This window comes from Pygoscelis adeliae, unplaced genomic scaffold, assembly GCF_000699105.1.
Source record: "Pygoscelis adeliae isolate BGI_AS28 unplaced genomic scaffold, ASM69910v1 Scaffold155, whole genome shotgun sequence".
Lineage (NCBI taxonomy): Eukaryota > Metazoa > Chordata > Aves > Sphenisciformes > Spheniscidae > Pygoscelis > Pygoscelis adeliae.
Window position 1 is genome coordinate 1,966,111 of NW_008824932.1, and position 25,268 is coordinate 1,991,378.

Here is a 25,268-nt window from a genome sequence, read left to right on the forward strand (position 1 = left end):
CGGGATGTGCTTCCCCAGCTGGCGAAGCTGTAGCGGTGGCACCGCAGAGCTGCCACCGTCCCCCTGCCTCCGCCCCGAACCAGAATGGGGGGTGTGAGCTGCACCCGCGGCCCCTTGCCCAGAGACTGCCAGTGGGATGCCGAGAGGAGCCGGGATATGCGAAGTCTGCGGAAAAAATGGGTGAGCTGGGTTTTCCCAGAATTTAATTTCTGAAGGAGAAGGGGGAAAAAACCCTAAGGTATTAAGTAAAAAGATAATATAAGCTGCTGGCTGCTTCTGGACAGAATATCCTTACCATCTCTCTAAGGTGAATTCCTTACCATCTCTTACTGTTCCTTACCATCAAACAGTAACTACTCATGTTCCGTATTTTAAGAATATAATTTCTTCAGTGGAAGAAAAAAAAAAAACCTGCAGTATTGCATTTTGCTGATTTATACAACTAACTATATTTAAAAAGCCGCAACTTTAGAATTCTTGATGCAGAGAACTTGTTTTTGTCATGTTACCAGCATACGAAATTAAAAGGAGATCAGATATCTCCCTTCCCGAATTTAGCCTTCAAGCTCATAAGCATGGCAGATTTTCCACTAATGAGAAGTCTCTCTGGGTTTCTTGAAAGTACTAATTCAATCTGAATTTAAGATTAAAGGGAAAACCAACCCACAAATAATACATCCAAGGCTCTGTACGTTTTAGTAGTGAATGAAGAAAACTAACTGTAAACACACAGATTTTTGTTAAAGATGCTTTTTATGTTGTAACTGGAGATTTAAATAACTTTTTTGTTATTCTCAAAAGTGGTGGTATAATATACTGGTCCAGAAATTAACCCTTGAAGGGGGAGGAGACACGATGATGACTTGAGAATGATACTGTGGGACAGTCTTACTTTCTCCCACAAAAACAGCGCAATCATTTTTAAATATCTGCTTTAAATATAGGTCAGGTTAAGTTGCTTCAGACAGGATTTGACCAGCAGAAGTTACTTGGCAGGCTACAGAACTCCATAAATCTTCTTTAAATATATATTTCGGCTTCATCCATGATGGTTAGTTGAACTCTATGTAAGCAGAGATTAATATGAGCTGTTAAAACATATGGTTGAAGGCTACTGTGAATAAAGCCTAATACTTCGCAAAAACTAACAGCAAGTTATTAGTTAGGCTTCTGCAAATCCTTACTACAGCGTTGGGTTAAATTCTGGGGGGGAAGGAAACAAGGCTGGAAAATAATGAGCATTTTAACATCACTTCTCTCAAAATCCAACTCAAATCTTGGTCCGAATACCTGCGAGAAAGTTTGAAGTTGTTGAAATTTGTGCTTCGGTCTTTTAATAATTATAGTGATAGATATTGCAATTATTTTAAGCATGTGAAAGGGTCAGTGACTTTTTGTAGGGATGTCTCATGGGTACGTACCTGTCCTTAATTGTTTGAATTTCGAATGGATAGTAAACAACAAAGGGAAATAAATATTCTCAGTAGGAGAAAAAATGTTACGCTTACAGTAATTAATATTTCTGCCAGTCTGTACCTAGACTAATGCATTGATTTTAATTCTGTATATATATATAAAACTCTGTGTGTATATATATGTATATATAAAACTCTGTGTGTATATATATAACTCTGTGTGTGTGCATATATGTAACTGTATATTTAACCTGGGAGTGAGCTCTGTTTTGTTGCTAATAGTTGAGCTCTCGTTGTTGGAATTCCTGTGCTGTAGTTAAATCCTCCCTGTTCTGCTTCCTGCCAAACTGGGCTCTTGCACTAATTGCAAATAACGCCACAAATAGCTTCCACCAGAAGATGACTTGTATGTTATATGTCATTGTATGTTATTTAAACACATTTGACCTACATTTCTCTCAAGGACGTGGGTAATGCCTTTGTCGTTCTACATACCATGGAGTCCTGCTGTCTCGAGATACTTGGGTTTATCACCAGAATGGGGCTGTAAAAGTAAATGAGGGTAAAATAGGAAATGAGGAAGGATATAAATTTTGTTCATTGTGACTGTGTGAGAGAGACCTATAGGTTTGTTCTGTGAAGATGTGAGTCAGGCCTTTGCTTGTCCGAAAGCAGCCTTCAGACAACGGCCCTCCTCTTGTAGCGTATTCTTGTGGGGGCCCAAAAGGCGGAATTACCTCTAGACCAAGAGGCTCCCCGAGGAGCGGCTGTCTTCCTTAGTGACCTGGGCTGCTGGGGTTTTTGCAAGTCCATGATGTGCCAATGTAACTGCTAGAAGCTCTGTTGCAGTTGAACTCTTACAACCCTGCTAGTTTCCTTGCATGAAAGTCTGTGGAAGTGTAGTAGACTTCTTGGGGAGCAAACAGAAGGTGATTGCGCAGTGTCTTCTTCTCGCAATTTTTTGTAGTGTTTTTCCTACCTTTCAGATACTGCAGTCATTTTACAGTCCTGTGTGCTTGTTTACGTGATATTAGTCAGTTACGAATTCAGTAGTGGTTTTTTGGAACCATTGCTTGGGACTGTCCGGCATTGCAGACAATTTGAGATATAGTACATAGAATAAGTAGCTCAGATTTTCTGTAGAGCTTTAAGAAACGCTCTGATTTTTTTTTTTTCTTTTTAATATGGAGTATGCCTCTTGTTCCTATGCCACTTTTTCTTCTTTTTTTTTTCCTTCTATGAGGCAGTAGTTGCTTGCCTTTCTATGTCAATTGAATCTCTTCTCAGGAAAGGGCAGTTTGTACTTTAACGTGTATCAACTTGATGATGGCCAATTTCAGTTAAGACATGGGACAGTGAAGAAATTTGGACTTTTTTTTTCTTTTTCTTTTGAGAGTTGCTTAGTCATAACCAAGCTTTAGTCTGTCTACTGTCATTCTAAGTTGTAGGTGGTTTTAGCCAACGTGTGTAACTTTTAAACTGTTTACAGTTGACTGGACGATGCCTTGAGCAACCTGATTTGAGTTAGCTCTGCTTTGAGTGCCGGGTTGGAGCAGATGACCTGCAGAGGTCCCTTCCAACCTAAATGATTAGTTTATTCTGTAGCAGTAGGTCAGGTGATTTTATTTATTAGCAAATTCTTTTTTGTTGTTTAAAATTTCAGGAGTTTTACCCTTATCAACTCACCAAAACCTCATTAATCCAGTTCTCTGCTGTTGCTTTTTCATAACTCTCTGATGCTGAGCCAGGCTGCCTTACAGATAACTGCAGATGTGTTTTGGATCGGCATGTCTGTCTTTTAAAGCCAAAAAAATTGTTTCTAGGATTTTCCCATGGGTTAGTTGTATACTGACCTGAGCTGTGTTTTAACACCTGTAACGTTGTTTTTAAATTCTGAAATTCACCTTATTTTGTTTGTAGAAATAGTACAGAGAGAGAGTTTTGTTTCTAAGGTGCAGCTGTTACATTCTTTATAAATGTTAAATCTGGTCTGGCGATTCAGGGTTGGTTCAGGCGGGTGAAGTCTGCACAATACGAGCCCTCGGTTCTCACGAGAATATGGCCCCTCTGCGTGGGGTTGGCGTTCCAGCTCTTGCTTGGGATTTTCAGGATGACAGATTGCAGGACCCGGTCCCCGCAGCCCCTGGCTGCCAGGGCTCTCTGGGAGATGTGCTTCGGGCAGCTTTGGTCTTTGCCCACCTGCGGGCGAGCCGGCGAGGGCAGAGGTTGCCGGTGTCTGATTCTGCCTCTCTCCTCTGCCGTCCCTGCGGAGCTTTCCTGTTCTGGCTGGGCAGTGGGACGTGATTCTCATCCCTGAAGGTTTTTTCTTCTTTTCCACGTGCAGTTCCTCAGCTGCTCATCCCCTTGCTCTAGGTGACTCCCTTTGTACCTTTTTTCCATGTGTCGTTACAGAGAGGATGGGATCAAAAGAAACAAGGCAGGTTTTCCTGCCTTTTGGGTGGTAGCCCTTTGAGAGAAAGAGAAATGACTCTTATCTGACCCAGGCGTGCAGACAGAGATACTGCTGAGACGTGCAGAAAGCAGCTCTGTTGAGAGGTGACGGAAACATGCTTTTACCAGTGAGCAGATGTACAGAATTTGTTGCAGCCCAAAAAGCCGCTGATTTGGTGTTCTGAAGCCAGGGGAGCAACGCTTGTAAAGCTGTAGTGGGCAGAGCAAAGGTGTGCTTTTAAGTCCTTTTATTTCTTCGTTTTTACCTATGTACTTTGCGATTTCTATTTCAATAGCCAGGTGTTCTAGTACACGCCCTAATAAAAGTTGACTTGTGTTTCAAAAGCCATCCCAAGTATTTTGGGATGATGTCTAAGGAAAGCCCTAAGGAAAAGAGGCAACGACATGCACTCGAAGCTCTAGATGGCTCTATGTTCCTATCATTTGGTCTTTTAAAGGGGGGGGGGGACACATTTTATCTAGAACGACAGAAAACAGTTGTGCACTCTTCCTCTTCATACCCAATTGAGGAGCGAGAGCTTAGTAGCAAGAATTAGTGAATTCCTTAAAGAATAAGCGCGGGGGAGCATGCACGTCTCGGCAGCGGAGAGCCCGTGTCAAAGGTGTAAAGCGTTAGCGACAGATTGCTAGATAACAGAACAGGAGCGACGGCTGAACTATCTTGAATTCTACTGCATGGGGCGTATTTTTGTACTATTCTCAGCTGCTGTAGATGAAAAGATCACAGAAGCTAGAGGATTTGCAGTCCGTGTTCCTGAGAAAATACTTTCTGCCGTGTTTTCTTCTGCTATGTTGAACACAATGTAGTTGGCCTCTATGTTTGTGTTCAGTTCCCATGCGAAATCTGCCAAGCGTCTCTTTGTCAGTCACGATGTAATCACTGCTGCACGGCTTCCCGCTCCAGTATTTGTGAGATCCAAAAAATACACAAAGACAAAAAGAAAAAACAAAGGTCACCGTCCACAGGCAAATTACGGGAGTAGCATTCAGTATATTGTGTCCTGCAGCTACCTTTTCACGCTGACCGTTATTTTGAGACAATACGATGGAAATGGGAAGAGTTGCCAACAGTTTCTGAACACAGATGATAAAAGCTGTTTCGAAAATCTGTTCCAGGACAATTCAGCTGGATTAGTTCATTTACCAGTTGCTGAGTTCTGTAGACAGAGGCAGGGCAGAGCTTTAAAATCTTACTGTAATACTGTAATGCTCATGAATCTTGTTAGATCAGTAACAATGGCTGGATCTACTGTATTTATAAAAATCATGCTTTCGGGCCATTAAAAGAAACCCCTACTTAGTCTTTGTATACTTAAGCCTTGTTTGGTAGCCTTCAGGACACTGATTTGCTATAGGCGAAGTCGTCTCACAGCCTGATGAGACGTGGCAGCCATGCAGACACACCGATAGGAATGACTTCGTTTATAGCGTCGTGGTGCGGTTTATGTAACATTTCTCATTGTGAATCTTGATGAGCCTGTGGCAGGCAAGGGACCAGCACAGAATCACAGAATCATTAAGGTTGGAAAAGACCTCTAAGATCATCGAGTCCAACCGTCGACCCACCACCACCATGCCCACTAAACCATGTCCCTAAGCATCTCGTCTACCCGTCTTTTAAATACTTCCAGGGATGGTGACTCAACCACTTCCCTGGGCAGCCTGTTCCAATGTTTAACCACTCTTTCAGTAAAGAAATTTTTTTAACTGCTTCATAGGTGGTGGTGGGCCTTTTGTGTGTTTTCTTTTTTTTCTTTGCATCTTGTCAGTAAATAACCGTGAGCGTGAGCAATATCTGACTTGAGTAATGTGTTATAGAGCAGGAAATCTGTCTGCTTGTCCAGAGGTCTAGTAGGAACTTCCCCCGCTCCCTTCAGATTGACTGGAGAGCAAGCAGTGAGGTAGGTAGTGAGAAGCTGGCAAGGAAGAGCTTTATTATGCATATATATTTATTTTAAAGAAGTGCGTTTAACTGATGGAAATATAAATCTTTTCCACGTTAAACAGTGTAGTGTTTCAGTGTAGTAGGAAAATAGAGTAAAATACAGAGAGTAATTTTTCACTTTGGGAGGAGAAGTGGAAAATGACTGTCTTCTCTAGAACTTGAAAAGGCTCGGACTTGCAGTCAGCATTGCTGTGTTATTAATGTCAAGCTGAAAACCCTGGAAGCTATTTAGGCAGTGCTGTATGCCCTTCTGAACTGTCAGTTGAAAAACAATTGCGGGGGGGAACCCCTAAAACTATAAAGCTCTTTTCAGAGCCACATCTGGACTCAATAAATGCAAGCACCCGTTGTATAATTTAAGGTGTCTGATTAAATTTGGTCTCAAAAACATAACACGACGAGGCCTGCCATGTTGTGCTTTGGTGCAAAAAAGGTTTTCTTAGCACATTTATTTTCCTTGTGTAAGTCAGATTGGGACCCTGTAAAAAAACCAGCAAAGCATGCAGCTGGAAATAAGAGATTTGTTCTCAGCAATCCTGGCGTGAGTTGTTTAAAGCTGGTGGAGCTACCATGCATGACGGTCACATGTACTTGTTCTGCTTATTTTTGAACGTGAATAGGCAGGCAAGGCCATCTGGCCTTTTCCCCTGCGGCTGGTAAGGAATAAGGCCCTGGGTCAGTACCTGCTACCCGTGGCCGTAGGTAGCCATACATCTCCATGAGATGGGAACTTCTCTAAACTTATTTTCCTCAACTCGTGATCCAGAAAATAGGCAGACAAGTAGGCCGTGACCCACTCCTGGAAAGCATAGGGGATTTGGCTATTTCTGACCACGTCTGTGAAGAACAGCTGAAAAAGCAGCCAATCTGCGGTAATTCCGAATTGTCCACGTGGAGATTTGCATCTCCAGTGGAGAGCTTTAGGGATCTGAAAGCCAGGAAGGCTGAAAAGCTCAGCTAGCGTTAGACTGAAGAATAAGCTTTTGGTTGCATTTCATGCGGTAAAATTACGTCAACGTTGATTAGTAAAGTTAAGATGCACTTACAGGTTGCAGCTACAATCATACTATGATTGTTCCGGGGAGAAAGAAGGGTCTGTGTTGTGAAAGCTCATACCGGGGCATATGTATAGACTTCCGTTTTGTTCAACTAAAATTTAGCTTGTCTTGTATTTGAGCTTGTGCATGGCAGGAGACCATGGTGAAGTCTTTAGGTTTTTTCCTCATAGCCTAGTATAGATGAGGTTTTCTTAAAAACACACGCATTAATGAAACGAACACTTCAGAGCTTACACTTGTTTCCCCTCAATCAGATCTGGCTTCCACTAGATTAGTTGAGGCACGTCTGCAACCTCCTAGGCCTTCCTGAGTTTCCCTTTTCTGTCAGCAAACCTGTGATATACAGGACGCTTCTGAAAACTTATTTTTCCTACACTTTAAACAGAGAAACAGCGTTTTTATTTACTTAAATAATTAAAAGTGGCTCAGACTTCTAGGGGGAAAATTGGCCTGTAGTACAGAAAAGCTATTGCAAAAAAAAAATCAATCAAAGCTTAAGGAACTAGTGAAAAATACTTTAGAAATTTAGAAATTTAGAATTTAGAAAATTCTAAATAATTTAGAAAAATACCTAAGAAAACTTTAGGTAGCATTTCTTTAAATTTCTTATTTCCAGTAGATGTGGCCATCTCAGCCTTGGACAGGTGATTTTCCTCGGGTTACAAACCATATCAGAGAAAATGTAGCAGGCAAACCAAAAAGAGTGTTTGTTTTATTTTCACTGGGCTGAAAAATAGGGAGTTGCTATAGCTGTTGGTCTTGTTAGTTAGTTGTATTGTCTGCCACAATTTTTTTCCCCTAACGATGTCTTCGACAGTCTTCAGAAGATAGCTGGACCGCCGTTACTTTTAAGTATTTATTGACAGCAGATGTGGCTTGGGCTGATGTTTTGTGGTGGTCAACTTGATGACGATCACGTAGTGCTGAAGTAGCACGGCAATAACGTGCTCGCTCCGGTGGGCAGCGCGGAATCCTGCAAGCTGCCGCCCAGGTTTCGCCGTTCCGGGGGGCGCGTGCTGTGCTTCCGCGGTGAGGCTCTGCCCAAGTGGGGACTGGGACTGACGGCTGCTTGTGTCCTGGGGGATTAAAATAAGAAGCAAGGCTTCAGGGGAAGTTTTGGGGAACAGTCATTATCTCTGTACCTTAATTTGAACGACAGCGCTCCTCTCGCGGACAAAATGTTATACCGGTGTGTGACACTTGTGAAAACTGTGTCAGGCAGCGAGTGTGGCAGTGGGCTGAGCTTCCCCGCCGGGGGCTGCAGAGTGCTTTTTGGCTGAAGAACAGTTGGGGCGATGCTGAAGTTCTCTCTTTGGCCATGAAGAAACAATCTCTCTCTATCCTAAACCTTAATTCAAATTTCCCCTGAGCGTTTTCCCCGTTGGAGGAGAGCGGCTCCTCCCGGAGCCTGCCCTCCTCCCATCCCCGCTGCGTTTGCGGCTGAAGACTGACTGTGGCTGAGTTCTCCGGGTGGAGGGAGGGCAGCGAGGGAACTGGTGCTTCAGGCTCTGTGATGACCGGGGCTGCAAGAATAAAAGAAAAGGGAAATCCACCTCGTGTCTGTCTTAAATCGCAAGAAATAATTTGGAAAGGAAATGGGACTATAACTACTGTGTCGTCACTTTGAAACAGAAGATGTCGTTTAAGGAACATGAGGAAACACAAACATAGCACTAAAGAACCGAATTTTAAAAGCAGCACTTTTCTAATATTAACCCAGGTAATGCAGAAACTTACCCTAGAGGGTTCAGTGCATTAAAATGGGGAAAAAAAACCCAACTTTGTGAATTTAATCAATTTCTCTTGGCACATTAATGTTTATATGTAAGAATTCAAAATATGATGTTCTGTTGCACAAGTCTGCTGCAGCATTCCTCATTGTCTTCAAAAGTAATTGATATTTTTGCTGTAGGAAGGGAGATGTCTGTGTTTACCCGATAGGATCAATAGAACTATTCTAGCGGGCTTTAACTTCTGGTGTCAAAATATGCTGTAATGAAGGCTATTGCAGAAATCTGTGGTTCTGCAGTGTGAAGTGCATGTATTCAAGGCTGCCATAGCAAGCATTTTTCAGTGCTTTTGATCAGAAGCACTGGCTTGAAAAGAATGTTTATTCTATGATATCTGCTACTTTTGTTACTACACTTATAAATACTTTTCCCAAATATTTTTCAAAGTCGGTCCTAGGACTTGAAACATAGGGTGCTGGCAGTAGGATTGCGCTGTAAGTCAACAGACTCCTTGAAAATTCTCTAAATTACTATGATCTCTCTTACAGAAGGAAGAACAGCAGCAGCAATCCAGAAACTGAATGTATGTCAAATAGGTATATGTGTCTGGGCTCGTCGTGGTCCATAACTCGCCACTAGTGCTGAATGTTTGCAAATTCTTGGAAACTCAGAGGAAGGGATCTGTAGTCTCAGTTCACTGTTTGCTCCCATTTGGCTGCTCAGTGGAATCCATGAGGTTGGAAATTCCTGCCCGCTTCTGTAACGAGGCTGATGAATCTGTACTTCGGGTCATCTGTTTTCGGACCCTTGGTTTGATAACATTTTTCCGTGTATAAGAAGGGAAGTGTTTACCTCTGCTGCCCAGCTAGCGTTCCAATCTGAAAGCTGTACCTATGTGACCTTGAAACATACTATTGCTAGGTTGAAGTCTTGTGGAGAAATTACACTCCAAGGAACCTTCCGTAGCTTGTCAGGGATTTGTCAAGGCAGAGCTTGTTGCTGCTGCTATTCTAGGTTAAATTCAAGTGTGTGTCCCCAAGCCCCCTGCTGTTCTTCTTTCCGTCACCCACCTCCCCCATAGCTCCCTCCGCTCTTTTTTCTTTGGAGTGATGCTCGGAGAAGTTAGCAGCACTGTGGGAAGAAAACCTTGAAGCTTGGAGCCTGCTCTGCGGCAGAAAGGTCAGCAGTTGCATATGGAGCTTTCTGTAGAGAATACATCTGTGCTTCGGGGGCCCCCTGCTCCACTTGCTCCTGAACAGGCGGAAGACACAGCCGAAGCGGAGAAAACGGATGGGCGAATGCTAAGGGGAAGCAGGGATGCGGTGGAAGAAGTAGGTTCAGATGTGGATGGTTAAGGGATAGAGACTGCAGAGGTGCTGAGGACTGTCTCTTCTTCGTAAGTTCAGTGTGGACGGATTTTATATAGGTACAAAATTTGTCATCAGGTTCTGTAGGGCAAGTGGTTTGATGTAAAATAAAAATTACTGGAGGTTTTTTGCTGAATTAAACTGCACGTGCTTAATAAATCAAGAGACAGTGAAAATTTAAGATGAACTTACGTAAAAGTTTAGTAGCTCCATTTATATTTTATATAAATATAAAATCTGAAGCTTAGATGCTTATGTTCACAGGCTTAGAAAGCCTTTTAAAAGATTTTTATGGTTGTTTTTCTTAATAGTACTTGATAGTTTGACCAGTGTGAGGCTAATAAACCTTTTTTTGGTTCGTGTGATTACTCAGCATTCAAATACAGCACATTAGTGATTGTGGCATTGTGCATTACGGATGAAGGCCCTCACTGTTAATACAGATCTTACGTTTGAGACTTGCAAAGCCTTTATTTAAGCTGTACAAAAGAATAAAACGAGGAGGGTGGATTGTGTGTCACGCAGGCGTACTTGAACTTCGTTGACGTCCAAATACGCATTTGTAATCCCAAGCAGGGCTCTAAGAGCGACCCTGGGGATGGGTTCCTCAGGCGTGAGGATGAGGAGCTGCCTCGGGGGTGGCAGGATGCGCCCAGGCCCCCTCGCCTCCAAACCGACGGCGTCTGCCCTCGGTGTCGCACCACGTCCGCTTCAGCACACGTGCACCTTGTCTGCTTTGCCCAGACTGTTCTTCTTGCTGCGCACGTCTTCACCTTTCCCCCCCCGTCCCATTTGTTTTGAAGCATTCCTTCCTCTTTCTGGTTGTTCTTCCCTACGCTGCTCCTTCTCTAGCTTCCATTTTTTTCAGAGAGGGCAAGGAGAAGAGAAGTCTACGTTCATGGTCGGAATTTCAGAAGGCCGAGCGTTCTCCTCCGTGCGAGGCAGCCTTGTTAGTGCCCTGCTAGGAGCAGAAAGGTGGGGGGGGGGAAAGGTGGAAGAGGGATAAATAACTTTTTGTGCTCTCTGACATGCGCATTTGCTTTTCTTTACCCGTTAGCATAAGGTTACCTACAGTCGGGTGGGTTTTTTTTTTTTTTTTTTTGCATTTCTGCTGTGTGGCTTCATTTCCATGTGACTGTTTTAAACAGTATGTTTGCATGGGGCTGAAAGAACCTTCTGTTTTATAAAAGATGAAGACTTCAGGTCTCTGTTTAGTCGGAAAATTGAGACTAACATGGCTACTTGTGCTGCTGCTTCTCAGACTGGCTGGAGCTACAAGGGAAAACAGAAATGGAAAATGGTTTTGTTGCCTATCTTTCTGGTTCTAGGTAAACGTTAGTGATTTTTTTCATGGATAAATCTTTTTCTTCTTGGTAAACAGTGGTGATACCTTTTGTTTTTCAAGCTGAAACTAGTACTGTAGGAGGGAGAGCAACTGGTAATGGAGTGATTTAGCATTTAATTTGGTGTTTCTTCTACATGGACTGCACTTTGCTTTGTGTTTGTTTTTCTGCTGTAGTGAATTCTGTCAAATTCATGTCAGTTTTGTAGCCCTAATTCATATCAGACTGATACGATATTGTACTTCTGAGTACAGCAGTTGATTTGATAAACTTGATGTTCTTCCGGAGGGGTTTAGTTGCTACGCAGTAATTGTTACAACCGTTATACTGAAAGCACTTCTGAAGGATTGCGTGTCTCGCTTAGAAACTACTTGTCTATTATTTGTCTTTTTTTGGTATGTTTTGTGGCATTCAGGAACTGGGGGGGCATGGAAGTCAGACGAATTAGCTTCTTGCTCTTTAAATAGGTCATATTTAATGTACACTGAGAATAAAACCATACATCATAATATTTCAGGTGCCGTTGGTTTTGTTCATAAAGACGTTTCCTAGTCAAACTGTTAACTTCATTTTAAAATTTTGTCTTCAGGTTCTGTAGGGTAAGCAGTTTGATGTAAAACAAAAATTACTGGAGGTTTTTTGTTTAATTAACCTTAGTATCAGAGTGTGGATTTTATTTCTTCTGGATTTTGTTCGCTTAAACAAAATCATATCTCAGTTCGGAGCTGCAAAAATTCTTGGGCGTGATTCTACAGCAGTATTTAGCTATTCTGCCGTGTGGCCAGTGCCCCTCTGTCGCTCACAGGACAGAGTTTGCTGCTTGACTGTTCTGTCAGGTCTTGCTTTCGTCTGATACCAGCCCGTGTGTTTAGTTTTACTTTGTGTTTCAAACAATTTTAACTCGGTGGGACACCGAGCAGAGTTGTGTTGAGGTCTCTTTTCATTTTATGGTTTCTGTAAGCCTTCTACTTTTTTTCCTAGATAGAACTTTTTCCAAATTAGTGTTTCAAAGTAGTTTCTATGTAGCTGCTTTAGTTTTAAAAATAATTTGTGAATATTGGGAAGTAAAATACATTTTCTTTCCCTTTTTGTTGTCAAACTACCTCTATAATAATATGTACGTATTCTTTATAGTTTCAGTGTTGGCAGAGTTTCCAGTTAGATCACCAAATATGTTTCAGATATGTTTTATTAACTGCCCTGGCTGCGGGAAATGTACATTAAAATCATCTGTTTAATTTCTGGTTTACGTTGTTGTATTCCTGTCATAGTAAAACATGAGCTTTGAAAGGCAGAGCAGTGTAAAGATCCTGTTCAGAAACTCCCTTAATCAAAGATTTAAGTATGACTATATGCACGTTGGCAGACTTCTGTTTTGGGCAAGCGCATGTTACTGTGAGCTAGTAGAACAGGTCGTATAAAGAGTGCTAAGCTATAAAAAGTTGTGTGAAAACTACAGAATAGAATTCTGATCTTATGATGATTTACAGCTGAAAGAGCAGAATAGAGTTTGGTAAAAAGATGAATTTCAACTCCGTATGAGGGACTCTTTTTTTTTTTTTCTTTTTTTTTCTTTTTTTTTTTTTTTTCTTTTTTTTTTCCCCCTCTGAGCTGGGTCAGTCCAATACTCCGTGTAGGTTTCCTGGTTACCTGCGGACCAGAAGCCCCATTTGGGAGACAAAGGTGGGATTGATGCTGCAGAGGAGGACTTTCAGGAAGGAAAAACTTGGATACAGAGAGACAGTCAGCTCTTCAAAGAGCTTTAAATAACTGCTTTCTGTGGCATAAGGGCTACCAAAACGGAGGAACAAATTGAGCCTTCCGTGCAGTGGGGAGCTGGGGAGGATGAGGCGTGCAAAGAAGGACGTGGCAGCGAGGAAGCAGGATAGATGAGGACAGCAAGGGAGCGTGAAGCCCAAGTACTTGAAATGAAAAGGGAGGGAGAAAGGAGAAAACATCATAAATACGTGAGGAACTAACAATGTCCAGGGAACGGCAGAAGATGAGAAAACAGTTGAGAGACAACTGAGGCTTCAGCTGTCGGAATGGAAGATACTTCTGTCGCAGAAGTGCGAAGAGGGGCCGTGTTATTTGGGGACCTCATCCCAAAGCACTGAGACTGCACTAGAGCTTGGGGGGGGCTTTCACGAGGGGGGGGAGGACCAGCCTTGCTGGGTGGGCTCCTCAGGGTCACCGTGCTGAGAAGGCTGAGCAAACAGAAGGCAGCTTTCCAACTGGAATTCGTCTCCCCTTCGTCTTGTTTTCCCCTCTTTCCTGAAATACTTGCTATTTTTATGCGTATACGTTTGTTGGAAATTTCCAGTGGACTGCCTAGACTGGTGCCCAGATCATAAGATTTTTTTTTTTTTTTCATTTTTCTATTGAACATAGTTAAATAGAAGACCCAGATATTTGCATAGGTTGTTTGGTTGATTTTTTTTAAATTATTTTTTTTTCCCCAATATGCGTTATTTCAGGTGTGCTAAAAGTAAATACCACTTGTTATGACAGTGCTTATTTAGGTGGCTGGAGTTTTTTGAGCTTGTCGATAATTTTCTTTGTCAAATCTGCAAATAATTTGAATGACTTAAGTCGAACCATAGAGTGGTTTGTGTTGGAAGGGACCTTCCAAGATAACCTAGACCAGTTCCCCTGCCGTGGGCAGGGACGTTTTTCACTAGATCAGGTTGCTCAAACACGTTCAGAAATCCAGACAAAGTGGTTATGCCCCAGGCGGGTTCAAAGTTAGCAGCTCCTTTAGCCCGGTTCCGATCTGAGATACTTGGACGTGGACAGGGTGGTAGTAGTTTAGTGGGAAATGTTGTGTCCCTTCTTCTTTCCTGGTATAAGCCAAGCTTATTCACTATACAATAAAGGCAATATTTACCAGCTCCTACTAAGTCATTAATAAACGTAGTTAGCAGCAGCATTTAGAATAGGATAGTTTTTATTAAAATCTTTTTAAAATTGGTGACATGAACTATTGTTATTCCTGATCTGAGTCCATTTCTAGTCCACAAAATAGTCTTACGTTGCACCCGTAACTGCTGTGCTGTCTTCAGAGTCTCCTTTAAGGGTGTTTTGGCAGTGGCTTTTTAAACTTCGAACATGTAACCTGATAGTCCTGTAGGTGCTATTTTTAATATTCAATTTTATTTTTAGTATTTTAAATAGAGTAGATTCTTCTCTTTAAGATTTAGTGCTTTTCCTTATTCTCAAATTTGTCTGGCAGTGTAAAAGTATTTATTCAACTAGTTTGATTAGAAATGAGACTTGCTATCTGCAAACAATATTTGGCCCCATGAATCATAGGGACTTGATCTTAATAGGGTAATGTATGCATCTGTTGACTGCTGCAGTTAATAGTCTCAGTGCGAAAACGTGATCTCTTCAGTCTTCTGTAGTTAAAACTGCCTTGCATAAAAAAATTAGGTTCCTTATTTTGCTTTTATATCTCCCAGTCAAATTTTAGCACCAGAGTTCATAGCTGTTGCTATTGGGGTATGGTTTCCCCTGTCCTCTGAAACACTCATGGGTCAAAGCTGAATTGAGTTACATTACTTCTATGAGTATTTAAGCCAACTCTGTACGTTTTTGTGACATTAAGTGAGCAGTAGCAATGTTGTAGGTTGCTCTAGAGAAAATTGTTAACAGAAAGCCGAGAGTTGTTGCTCCTAACCTTTTCTGGCTAGGAAACTTGACCGATATAACGTAACTGCTGTAATCACCCATTTATACTCTTTAGGCAACTACTGTCTTGTAATGCTGTTTATTTGCAGAGGCCAGCAACTGTTGTAACACATTCTTAGGTTTGGGATTTATACCCCAAATACAAATTTGCTGCAAGCCCCCTTCAAGCCAGAGTTACCAGCCCCTGATGGATACTGCCAAGGCTCTGCGTTACTGCTGGAGTTTCTTGCTCAGTGGTTTGCAATGTCTCACAATAATGTGGAAGGAGCTAAAAAATGAATCTGATAAAGAAGTGTTGGAATGGCAGCTGAGCCCTGCAGTTTAAGTGGCCAAAGTCAAAATTACAGTTCAGTATTCTTGCTGAGCACAGTCCTGTGGGCAGTCGTATGCAAAATCTGAAATAGCTTAAGGAAAAATTTAAAGTCACTGCAGTTTGCGGGTATTAGCCATGTCAACAGCACTAGCAAGGGTATGGAAAATGCTTGGGTTCTGGTTTTGGCAGGCAAAGAGGAACCACATATTTTATAGTAGTGTATTGTAGTGTAAGAATGAAGAGTCTGTGTTATATTAACGGCTGAGTGCTCTTAAAATCTTTGTGTTTCACTTCAGTTTGCTGTCTTCATTGGTTTTCTTTGTCTGCACAACTGTCTATTGCAGAACAAATTCGCCTCTGAAATTAGGACTGGGAGTCTAGATGCAACTGAGGAACTGACCCAGAAGAATTAGTAAAATTCTGCTGTGAACTTTGTTCTCTCATCTTTTCTTTCTTTTTTCTTTTTTTTTTTCCTCTCGAAGGAAGACTAATAAGGGTAAAAATACAAACGCTTTTCCTCCTTATTTTCACCTCTAAATCGGCCCCTGTTCAAATACCAGAAAATACTAATAGAGAAAAAAATGTGGGTATTCATTATTACAAGTGCAGTCTTGTAAGGCTCATAAATTAACTGGTGCTTTCACATCAAGACAAGGTAAAAAGGCATTGTCAGTACAACTCTGGCCTTAAATTCAGATATGCTTCAGCATGCTTCTACGTGTCGGAAGACTAGTGGTGGTATTTCTGTTAATTTTCCTGCTGTGTGTAGGCAATAATTGCATTTCTTTGTATTTAACATTTTCGTGGCAGTCTCAGTTACATTTCGACAAATACATTTTGTGTGCCTTTTCTTTAGGTAAGTCAGACTATTTAAGGCTGGCAAGGTTGCCATGTAAGGTCAGGGATTAGTAAGGAAAATGATGGACAATCCAGCCCCTTCGATCCTGACTACTTTGTTTTCCCAGTGGTTTGTAGTACCATCATCGTAACTGTGCCGTGTCTTTTGCTGATGTCCTTCAGTGTCAGTTTTTAAGTTAAAAGGATGAGAGACAGCTGGGCCTGTTCTTCCTATTCATGCTCTTAGAGCTTCATGAGGGACTGACAGAAAAAGCAGCTGCAAGAAGAGTGCAAAAGGCAGAGGTGTCCTACATCCAGATGTATTTCTGCAGTCTTAGCCAAGCATTGACTTCGCTAAAGAGCTCTCTGGGCTTGCCTTCTTGACTGTGTAAATCATGAAAAATTCACAACAAAGACCTAAACTGTAGAGTGGCATCCTTTCATGGAAACCATAGCCTTTGTGCATAATTACTTTAAAAAAAAAAAAAAAGTCATAGTGCTATATGTCCTTCAAGCCTCCTAAAGGTATATGCTGTATGTTTTGTATCTTCCAGTGCATTTAATCCCGGTAAACCCCATCAGGGAAGATGGTTTGAGTCCTAAAAGCCGAAAGAGAATAATGCCTGATTTGCTGACTGAGCCTCCTGTAATAGATCCTGTTTATGAAGCTCATGTTTACTGCAATATTCCCCCCATTGCTGAGCGCAGCATGGAAGGTAAGCTTTGTGAATGGAAATGAGTTTAGTTGCTTGCTTCTACGTGCTGTTGTTGGAAACGATGACTTTGTGCATTGTCAGTTCTTTGGTGCTTGGAGAAGGTACAGCAAACGCCATCTGGTTGCTGAATTATGTTAAATCATTCAAAATATGCTGTTCTTCTTTCCTTCCCTTTGTATCCTCTCTGTTTTGATTTTTGGAAGTTATTCTGCTGGTCAGTGGTCAACTGGAGGCCTAAAATTGAAAGGGATGGGAGTGATATAGATATTTAATATTTGAATTGAATTATAATGCCTATTCTAATTGAGCTGCGTTGCAAATTATATTATTAACATCTGAAAAACAGTTGACTTGGAATTCTGGGGAAAAAAATCCAACCCAGAAGTAACTTGTGTTGGAACTCCAAACCATTAGACGTAGTCAGCTAGAAGACACGTCTGCGTTCTTCACCCTATAGCGGCTGCAGCAGCAAGCTAGCCTGAATGAACTCCCTCATTAGCATATCCCACTAATGCATATAAAATAAATCACAAACAAGTATATCAAAAAGCTCCAAATTGGGCGTGCTGCAAAATCTGTCATTATGATAGGGGTCTGGAAGAGAGTCATCCTAAGAGTAGAGTAGCCTTATCGTGTTGGCAGAGATCAGTGCTTGAATAATGTCTTGTATGGTTGTCGGACTTTAGATGCGCTGTGGAGGATGTGCTAAGGACCTGAGCCTTGTATAAGTTGTCTTGCAATTTTAAGTGAAGTCTTTCTTGGGACAGTAAGTTATCATTTCTTATGGGGGTTTTCTTTCATTGCAACCCCAAAGCTATCAAGCCAGTTATACCTGCTTTTTTTCTTAAAGGAAAAAGTGTGCAGGGGGAAGATTTAGGTAACATTCACTTAACTTTTTACATTATTTTTTTCTCTTTTCCCCCCTCCTTCACTTTAGGTCATGCACCTCATTATTTTAAGCTAGTGTCAGTGCAAGTGTTGATTCGACATGGCGATAGGTATCCGCTATATGCCATTCCCAAGACAAAGAGGCCTGACATTGACTGTATGTTGCTGCCTAGCAGGTAAAATTCTTGGCTTTTATCATTACTAAGTGTGTGTTTTGCTTGATAATTATTTTGTTCCTCTTAAGGAAACGATTTGTGGAGCTTGAAGTACGTTGTGACTTCTGATGTTTGTGTATTGTGGTGGATTAAAAAAAACAACCCTGTATCAGTGGTGTACAATATTTCCTTTGAAACAGGAACTATTACTTGCTACCATTTCAGACCAGAAGAAATTATTGGTATTTCTGTAAAAAGCAAAAGCTATTTAATTGAATATTTAGGTTACCATTCTTCTTAGGTAAGCTTCTAGACATTTTCAAAATGTAAGTGCAGTGTTTTAGAATGCCTCTTCCATTTCAGCTAAGCATGCTTCCTTTTGTGTGAATACGAAAAGGACTCAGTTGGTCGCTGCCGTAGGAAAATTGATGTCTATATTTTATATTATTATTTTCTGTTTTTCAGAAATACAGGTTATCAGAGTTTCCTTAAACTAATGATTTGTATCAAAGTACTTTTAAGGAACAAAAAAGAAAAGGAGGGGGGTTTTTGCATTTAACTATCAAAATATGAGTTAAACAGAAAATGCACTGTTTGCTGTTTGAAAACTACCCCTTTCCTGTAGTTACCACTCGCTGTTTAAAACTGTCACACATAAGTGATTTATGCCTGACTGCCATTGAAACATCACTTACCTTTCTGTTTCAGTATAGTGTGCGTCTGTCTAACATCATGTCTTTGTAGCTTGCTGATGCTTGTCTTCACACCTGAACCCGTTTGAGCTGTAGATACAGTCCGAATTGCTTCTCTTCCTTGTGGAAGAACCTTTCTTGTGTAGTTTACTCCTTGATAAAGATGAAGTGTAGTGTAGAAATAAACAGTCATGATGTAAATGGCCAACCTTTGTCCCAGCTTGCTTGATTACGTATGGTTTTTTCTCCTTTTAAGTAGGATCTGTGGTGGTATTTATTTTTTTTCCAGCAGAGGACTTTCCAGTGAACCTACTGAACGCTTAGTTTTTTTCTTTTAACTGTATCAGATGTGTTAGCAAAACCTCCAGGCGAATCTACAGCGTTGTAGTGCTGCCCACTCAGCAGTGTCAGGCGTGGAGATGTCAGTGAGCTGGGGGCTGCATCGGCTTTGCGTACCCGCGTAACATTACTCGGGAAAAGAAGGCGTAGTGGGTCTCCTGATCTACTGATACACACAGCAGTGTAAATATACCATAAATACCTTTTCCCAGAATAGCGTGGAATCTGTCTTCAAAGAGATAATGTTCTCGCTTTTCTGGTGTGGAGTTACTCAGAAGTGGCTTTGCTCTGTCATGCTGAAAGTGTTAACGGCGCAGTGAAACTGCATTTCTGACTTAGGTACATCAACTGTGTGTTTCTTGTTTTGGTAGATTCATGAGCCGTGTTCCTTAAAATTTTAGTAGCTTCCCGTCATCAGCAGCGTTCATGATTTTATCTTTTATATCTGAAATACTCTGTCCTTTCAGCTTTTCCTCAGTGGGCTTTTAACAAAAGCATCTCTCTGAAAGAGCCGATGGATTATGGTACACGCTTAGGTTTGTGATTAGCGGTTCCATTTAGAAAAGCGAACCAATTTTCATATCTGGTCCTGAGTCAATTTCTGGCTCAAGTATATTAAAAACCAAACGCAGTAGTAATATTGCACAGGAGGAATGTTGCTAAAATATGCTGAAGTGATGTGAAAGAATACCTGAAACTAATTATTAAGTACAGCTTCATCTCATACTTGCAAAGGTGATGGGAAGCTTGATGAAAGAGCCTTGCTAACTAGATACATACGGTAGCGGACACAAAGGCTGGCAGAAAACGATCAGCAAATTGGATCTTTCTCTGAAGAAAGCTGAAATATGTTGCTTTTCTTTTCAGATATCTGGCTGCATGAAAGAAGTTGCCCTGTTACTAGTAGACGTCCTGAAATTTGCAAGGCTTGTAATGCTGTCTTCAGTTTTAGTCGGTGTTGTGATGCTATTCTGGCATGAGTAACTGAAAAGTAACCGTTATTGCTGAATCAAGGTACTGTCATGGTGGTTGGGGTAACCCCACGAAAGTTTGAAACCACCATCAGTTTTAGCCCATCTGTGTGTCTACCTGTTCATAGGAAACAGACTTAGGAGCTCCGAAGTTGTATTCAGGCTACCCTGTCTATCTGCCTACGTTTTGTATGAAGATCTAAACAGAGGAAAACTTACTTTTTTTTCCCTCTAAAGAGGAGAAAAATATAATATTCCACATATATACACGTTTGTCTGCAATACATACAAGTATGTATAGAAAAAAATGTATGTATACATTTTAAAGAGTAAAATGGGAAGCAAAATAGACACTGCTTTTTATAGCTGACATGGCATTGGAATTTAGAAGATTCAAATAGCTTCTAATTTCACTGGTTTTAGAGTGTATATATGTACTTACATCTTTCTTAGCTGCTTGGTACAGGTATCAAAATCAGAAATTGAGCAAAACCACATCCTCCTTTTTTGAAAGGAGACTACTCTTTTGGAATGCCTCTCTATGAATACATCCCAAAATACCTGATTTTCTGACTATACTGAACAAGTTTTATAAGCGATAGTGGTCTGGGACCTTTTACATAGTGCAATTTAAAAAAAAAAAACAACAAACTAAAAAACTTTGCTGTCATGTTGGCTGCTTCTTGTCTTTATTCATACTTCAACTTCCACCGAAGTGCTTGTTTTGTCCAGAAGTGGCGTTCAGTGGTCTTACCGAACATCCTCCAAGAGAAGTTTGAATTCGTTGAGAGGTGCCCAGCCCCAACAGCGTTCTGTGCCCGCTGCAAGCCGACCGGCTCTCTGAAATGAGATATGCAGCCCTGAGATGGCAGACAGGAGCCCGAACTCCAGATATCTCTGCCTTAGAGTTGAGTGGGCAATTAATTTCTCTAACAAGATGAAAAATGAATCATTTGTTAATAGCTATGATAATGTTTTTAATGACCTGCCTTTAAGGGGTGAGATTCTTTTCAGCGTGAAATACTAATTAAAGAAATATGATCCAGATTCTTTTTGAAGAGTTCTTGAAGGCTCTGATCTTCTGATCTTGCTCAATATCTGTCACATTAGAATGTATGTGAGAAAACTTTATGCAAAAAAGTTAACTGCAAGTGACAAAGTTGGACGAGTAGCTGCATTTCTCAGTATTACAGTGCCACGTGAGACCTTAGTTTTGTAGTTGTCAGAGCAGCTTTTTATAGCTATTTCCACTTCGGTTTCAGGCAAGGAATAGAACGCGAAGGCCCTGGAGTCAGGAGAACTAGCCATAAAAGGCAAGCAAGTAGTGCAGCTCTTGCCCCTGCCAACAGCATGACCGAGTCAAGCGGCGAAGAGGGCAGCGTCAGGGCGCGAGGAGGCCAGCAGCGCAGCCAGCCTCGGCTGCCGCTGGCTGACGGGACGTCGGTGTATAGATAGATGATACATCCGCTACCGTTCGCAGCCACTAAAAATGGGCAGAGAACCCAAAAGACCTTGTTTCCTTGAGAACAAAGTTTGTGCAGAACAGAATCTCCTGGCCAACGTTGGAAGGGCAGCAGGAAGATTAAAGGAGTTGGCTCTGTACCGTTGCGTCCAGATGTGTTAAGGCTGACCTTTCTGGCTAAAGCTAGAATTGTTAGTGTTTCTGCCATTGTTTTGGATGGAGCATTTATTACTCTAACATCAGGAAGCTATTTGCCACGTTTGGCTGTCAGGCTTATATTCCTTTGTGATGTAAATTTGGTGCTTGATTATAAACGTATTTATATTGAGAGTATTACAAGGTGTATAATTGCTGACTTTGAACTGAAGGTTTCTTGACGCTGTGTAATTAAGTTGAGATGTCTGATTGAAAGTCTGGCTTGTTTAAGCTTTCTGGACCTCAGTTTCAGATAAGTATGCTGCTCATATTCAGTCTGTTCTTTATTTGACTTGGCATTCGGCTGATGGAATTCATTAATTAAGCAGATTATGCCACAGCCCCATGGACTTCTAATGGGTATGCAAAATAGCCTTGAGGTCACGCTTCGGTTTTGTGAATTATGGATTGTGACATATAAGTGTGGAATGAATATAAGCAAATGGATTAAATGCTTTGAAGATTTCTTCCATCTAAACCCTCAATTAATAGTAGTTGTATTATTATTTTCATTGTTCTGGATGCAAATTTCCAAAGGGAACTTGGAATATAAATACTTTTTTCCTCAAGAAAATTAATTGAATGATGTTATGAAAATCCTTTCATCGTAGTGTTTGCTTATGGGGGGGAATAAATTAATCTCCCACTTCTTTTTCCCCCTTTGTATTTTACATTTATAGTGCCAGAAGTAAAAAAATACGCAATGTTTCTTCATTGAGTTTGTGTGCAAGATAGAGAAGAAGTGCTTTTGGAAGATGCTAAAATGATTTCAGAAGACTGCTATAATTTGATAGTGCGCTGGGTTAATTAGCATACGCTTTAAGGCATTTTGAGAGGTGTTGATGTTAATCATAAGAAGCTTAGTAACAAATATTTGACTTTTAGCTTCAATATACACGTCTTGAAACTGCCAGAAAAATGAGAGAGAAAAATGTGGCAAGTATCATACTGTGAGCTAAAGGAGGTGTGGATTTGACTTGGAGCGAGGTCAAAGCATGATCCAGACCAGAATTAGGTGAAGAAAGGTCTCCTGAGGCCTCTTCTGACTTCTCTAAAGACTCAGAAGAGCAGTGGACTGGTTCACTACAGAGTTTGTATATAAAAATGTAAAAGCTGTAAGACCTTTATGAATAAATAAGCCCCCACGGTACTAACGCTGTCTTAAGGGCCTCTTTTGTGGACTGCCATAATCTGTTGTTGGTTTTAGTGGCTCTTCCCGTTCATTTGCCTTTTAAAAAGGAAACAGCTGGGTCCTTTGATCTAACGCTTTTTTTGACTACTTGAACTTCACCGAAAACACATGTTATTTTTGCCTGAAATTATAAAATAATTTTTTTTGCATTTTAAGTAAAGAGAAAAGGGACTTGCTTTTGGTACGGTTAGGAGGCAGGATCTGGTATGATACGATTACAGAAAGGTAATGTTTCTTTGTCAGTAGCTTGGTGTGTGCCTGGCGTGGTGGCGTTGACTCACCAGGTGACGCACTGAGGGTTCTGCAGCTCCTTGTTGAGAAGTTTGGTCCTCTTGGCTTTTGCAAATTCTGCATTTGCTGACAGGAGTGACATTTGCATAGATAAATGTCATTTGGGAATTTAAAAAAAAAAAAAAAATCAATATCTCATTATATCAACATCCACCTCCACAAGTTCTTTCCTGAGGCGTATAGATCTCCCGCAGAACTCTCTAGTGCTGCGAGAGGACAGACAGCACTGTGCAGTAACTCCTGAATTTTTATGAACATGTAAATTATTAAATAAACTGTAGTTGCATGTAGTCTTGTCAAGATAATGTCTTTCCACATTTGTTTTTTAAATACTGTACTTAATGAGAATAACTTTGCAATTTTTATAGATACGTAGTCTGAAATTTGTAGGTGGTTCAAAAGAGTGTTCGGTTTAATGAGTCGGAGGGCAGGGTGAATGCTGTGTTTGTTGACCATCAGGTTTGTTGAAGAAACAAGGCTTACGCTGTACTTCGTTTTACAGTGTACACAGTAGAAATAAGGCAACGGCTCAGGGGTCCCATAGCTTTGATAGAAAAGAATGTTAAAGGAATCTCAGCCTGCTCCTATCGAGGAATTAATTTTGATCAAAGGTAGTCCGAAAATTAATAAACGTAAGGATGGAGGGGTGGGGAATCTTTACCAAAATTGACCTTGTTGGGTCTGATTTGCAGCTTAGGTCTAAAGGAGGAACAAAACTCTGCTTTAGATCTGATTTCTGTTTACGTTTTAATTCTTTAATAAAAACGGTTTCTGCTCACAAGGGTCACTAGGGAAGAAAATGTTTCGCAAATAGACAATATAAGTCAATAGCAATATTTTCCTGAGTGGTCCTGAGACAAGTAGCCTTGCGGAGCAAGGGTGGTTTTCTTCTTGCTCTGTGAATTAACTATCAAGTCTAGCAACGGTCTTCATGCTGTGATTCTTTATTATTATTTTATTTTATTTTTTAAACAAAGGCAATTAGCTCGAAGAGCTAACCTCTTGCCAAAAGAGGCTTCCATGCACTCAAACAGTCTGAGCATCACTTTATCCAGGGACGGAAAGCCCCACTGTCTCCCACAGCAGTTCCTAAATCCTGACCTTGGAGTCCTGAGTCCAGTTAGTCTCGTGGGGGTGGGTGGGGTGCGAAAATGTCCTATGACAAAGTTTCCGTGCTGCTATGCGAGATTTGGGGCTTTGCTGTGTAATGTGTTTGAACTTAATGTCGAGCTGAGTTATATTTCATACCTTTGCACATATAGGTGCAACAAACGTATTTTCATGCATGTTTCTGGCACAGTGTATTGTGCCATTATAGATAAGCCGTCCAAAATCTATCAGCAGATTTTCTGAGGTGTCACGTGCATATGCTCACTCTGGTACTGCATTTCTCACTTTGTGCTGATTCAGAACAACCAGCAAGTTAGTGTTTGCTTCTCATACAAAAATGTAGAGGTATTTTATTTTTTTTTTAATCTAAACTCCTCAAGGAAAAAGGAAATGTTTATTGAAGGATGTCAGCTCAGTGGCTGGCAGAAATACACATATAGTTCAAATCGTTGCACAGTATGATTTCTTTCCATGTACGCTGGTTACAGCGTGGCAATAAAGAGATGGCATTTCGGTATTAAAGCTTTTTAAGACCTTTACAAGTAAGATATTTAAATGTTGAATAAGGATTTAAATGTTGGTCTGTTTTAATGCTAGTGCATGAAAACTACACTGTTAAATCTGGGATCTGTTATCCCAGTGTTTAGTTTGTAAATAACAAAAAGACAAGCTGCTTTCATTATTTGAGGGAAAAGAAGCATCCTCAGTTTTGTTACAGGTAAAATTTATTTTATTTTACAAAAATAAAATTATTACACGGCAAATTACCGGACGTTAAAAACGGGAAATAAATGTTCAAACTTAGGAAGAAGTATGGCTATTACTAGTGGTGTTAGGTGAAAAGCCATTCCATGTCCTGACAAAATTTGAACTATTTATTGTATTAATACATTTCCCAAATGTGGTAGCTGACCGTCGTAACGGCCAGCGAATTACAGAAGGATACAGTTTTTATTTTCTGGTTGCTTTTATGGAAATAAAATTTTAAGGATACTTCAGTCTTTTCAACTACGCAACTGAGCAATTTTCTTTGCTTCCTGCTCAGAGTCCCAGCAGGCTTCGCTGTGTTGCCTGGATACTCCATCTC

At 40.9% G+C, this 25,268-nt stretch overlaps 1 protein-coding gene across 1 annotated transcript in view; it reads left to right on the top strand.

The window, feature by feature from the left end:
- Positions 1 to 25,268, top strand: part of PXYLP1 (2-phosphoxylose phosphatase 1) — a 38,757-nt gene that overhangs the window by 7,085 nt on the left and 6,404 nt on the right. Inside the window, exons 2-3 of the mRNA XM_009325045.1 lie at positions 16,725 to 16,886; positions 17,824 to 17,950. Coding sequence (XP_009323320.1) covers positions 16,725 to 16,886; positions 17,824 to 17,950 — 289 coding nt within the window. The remainder of the gene's footprint in view (positions 1 to 16,724; positions 16,887 to 17,823; positions 17,951 to 25,268) is intronic.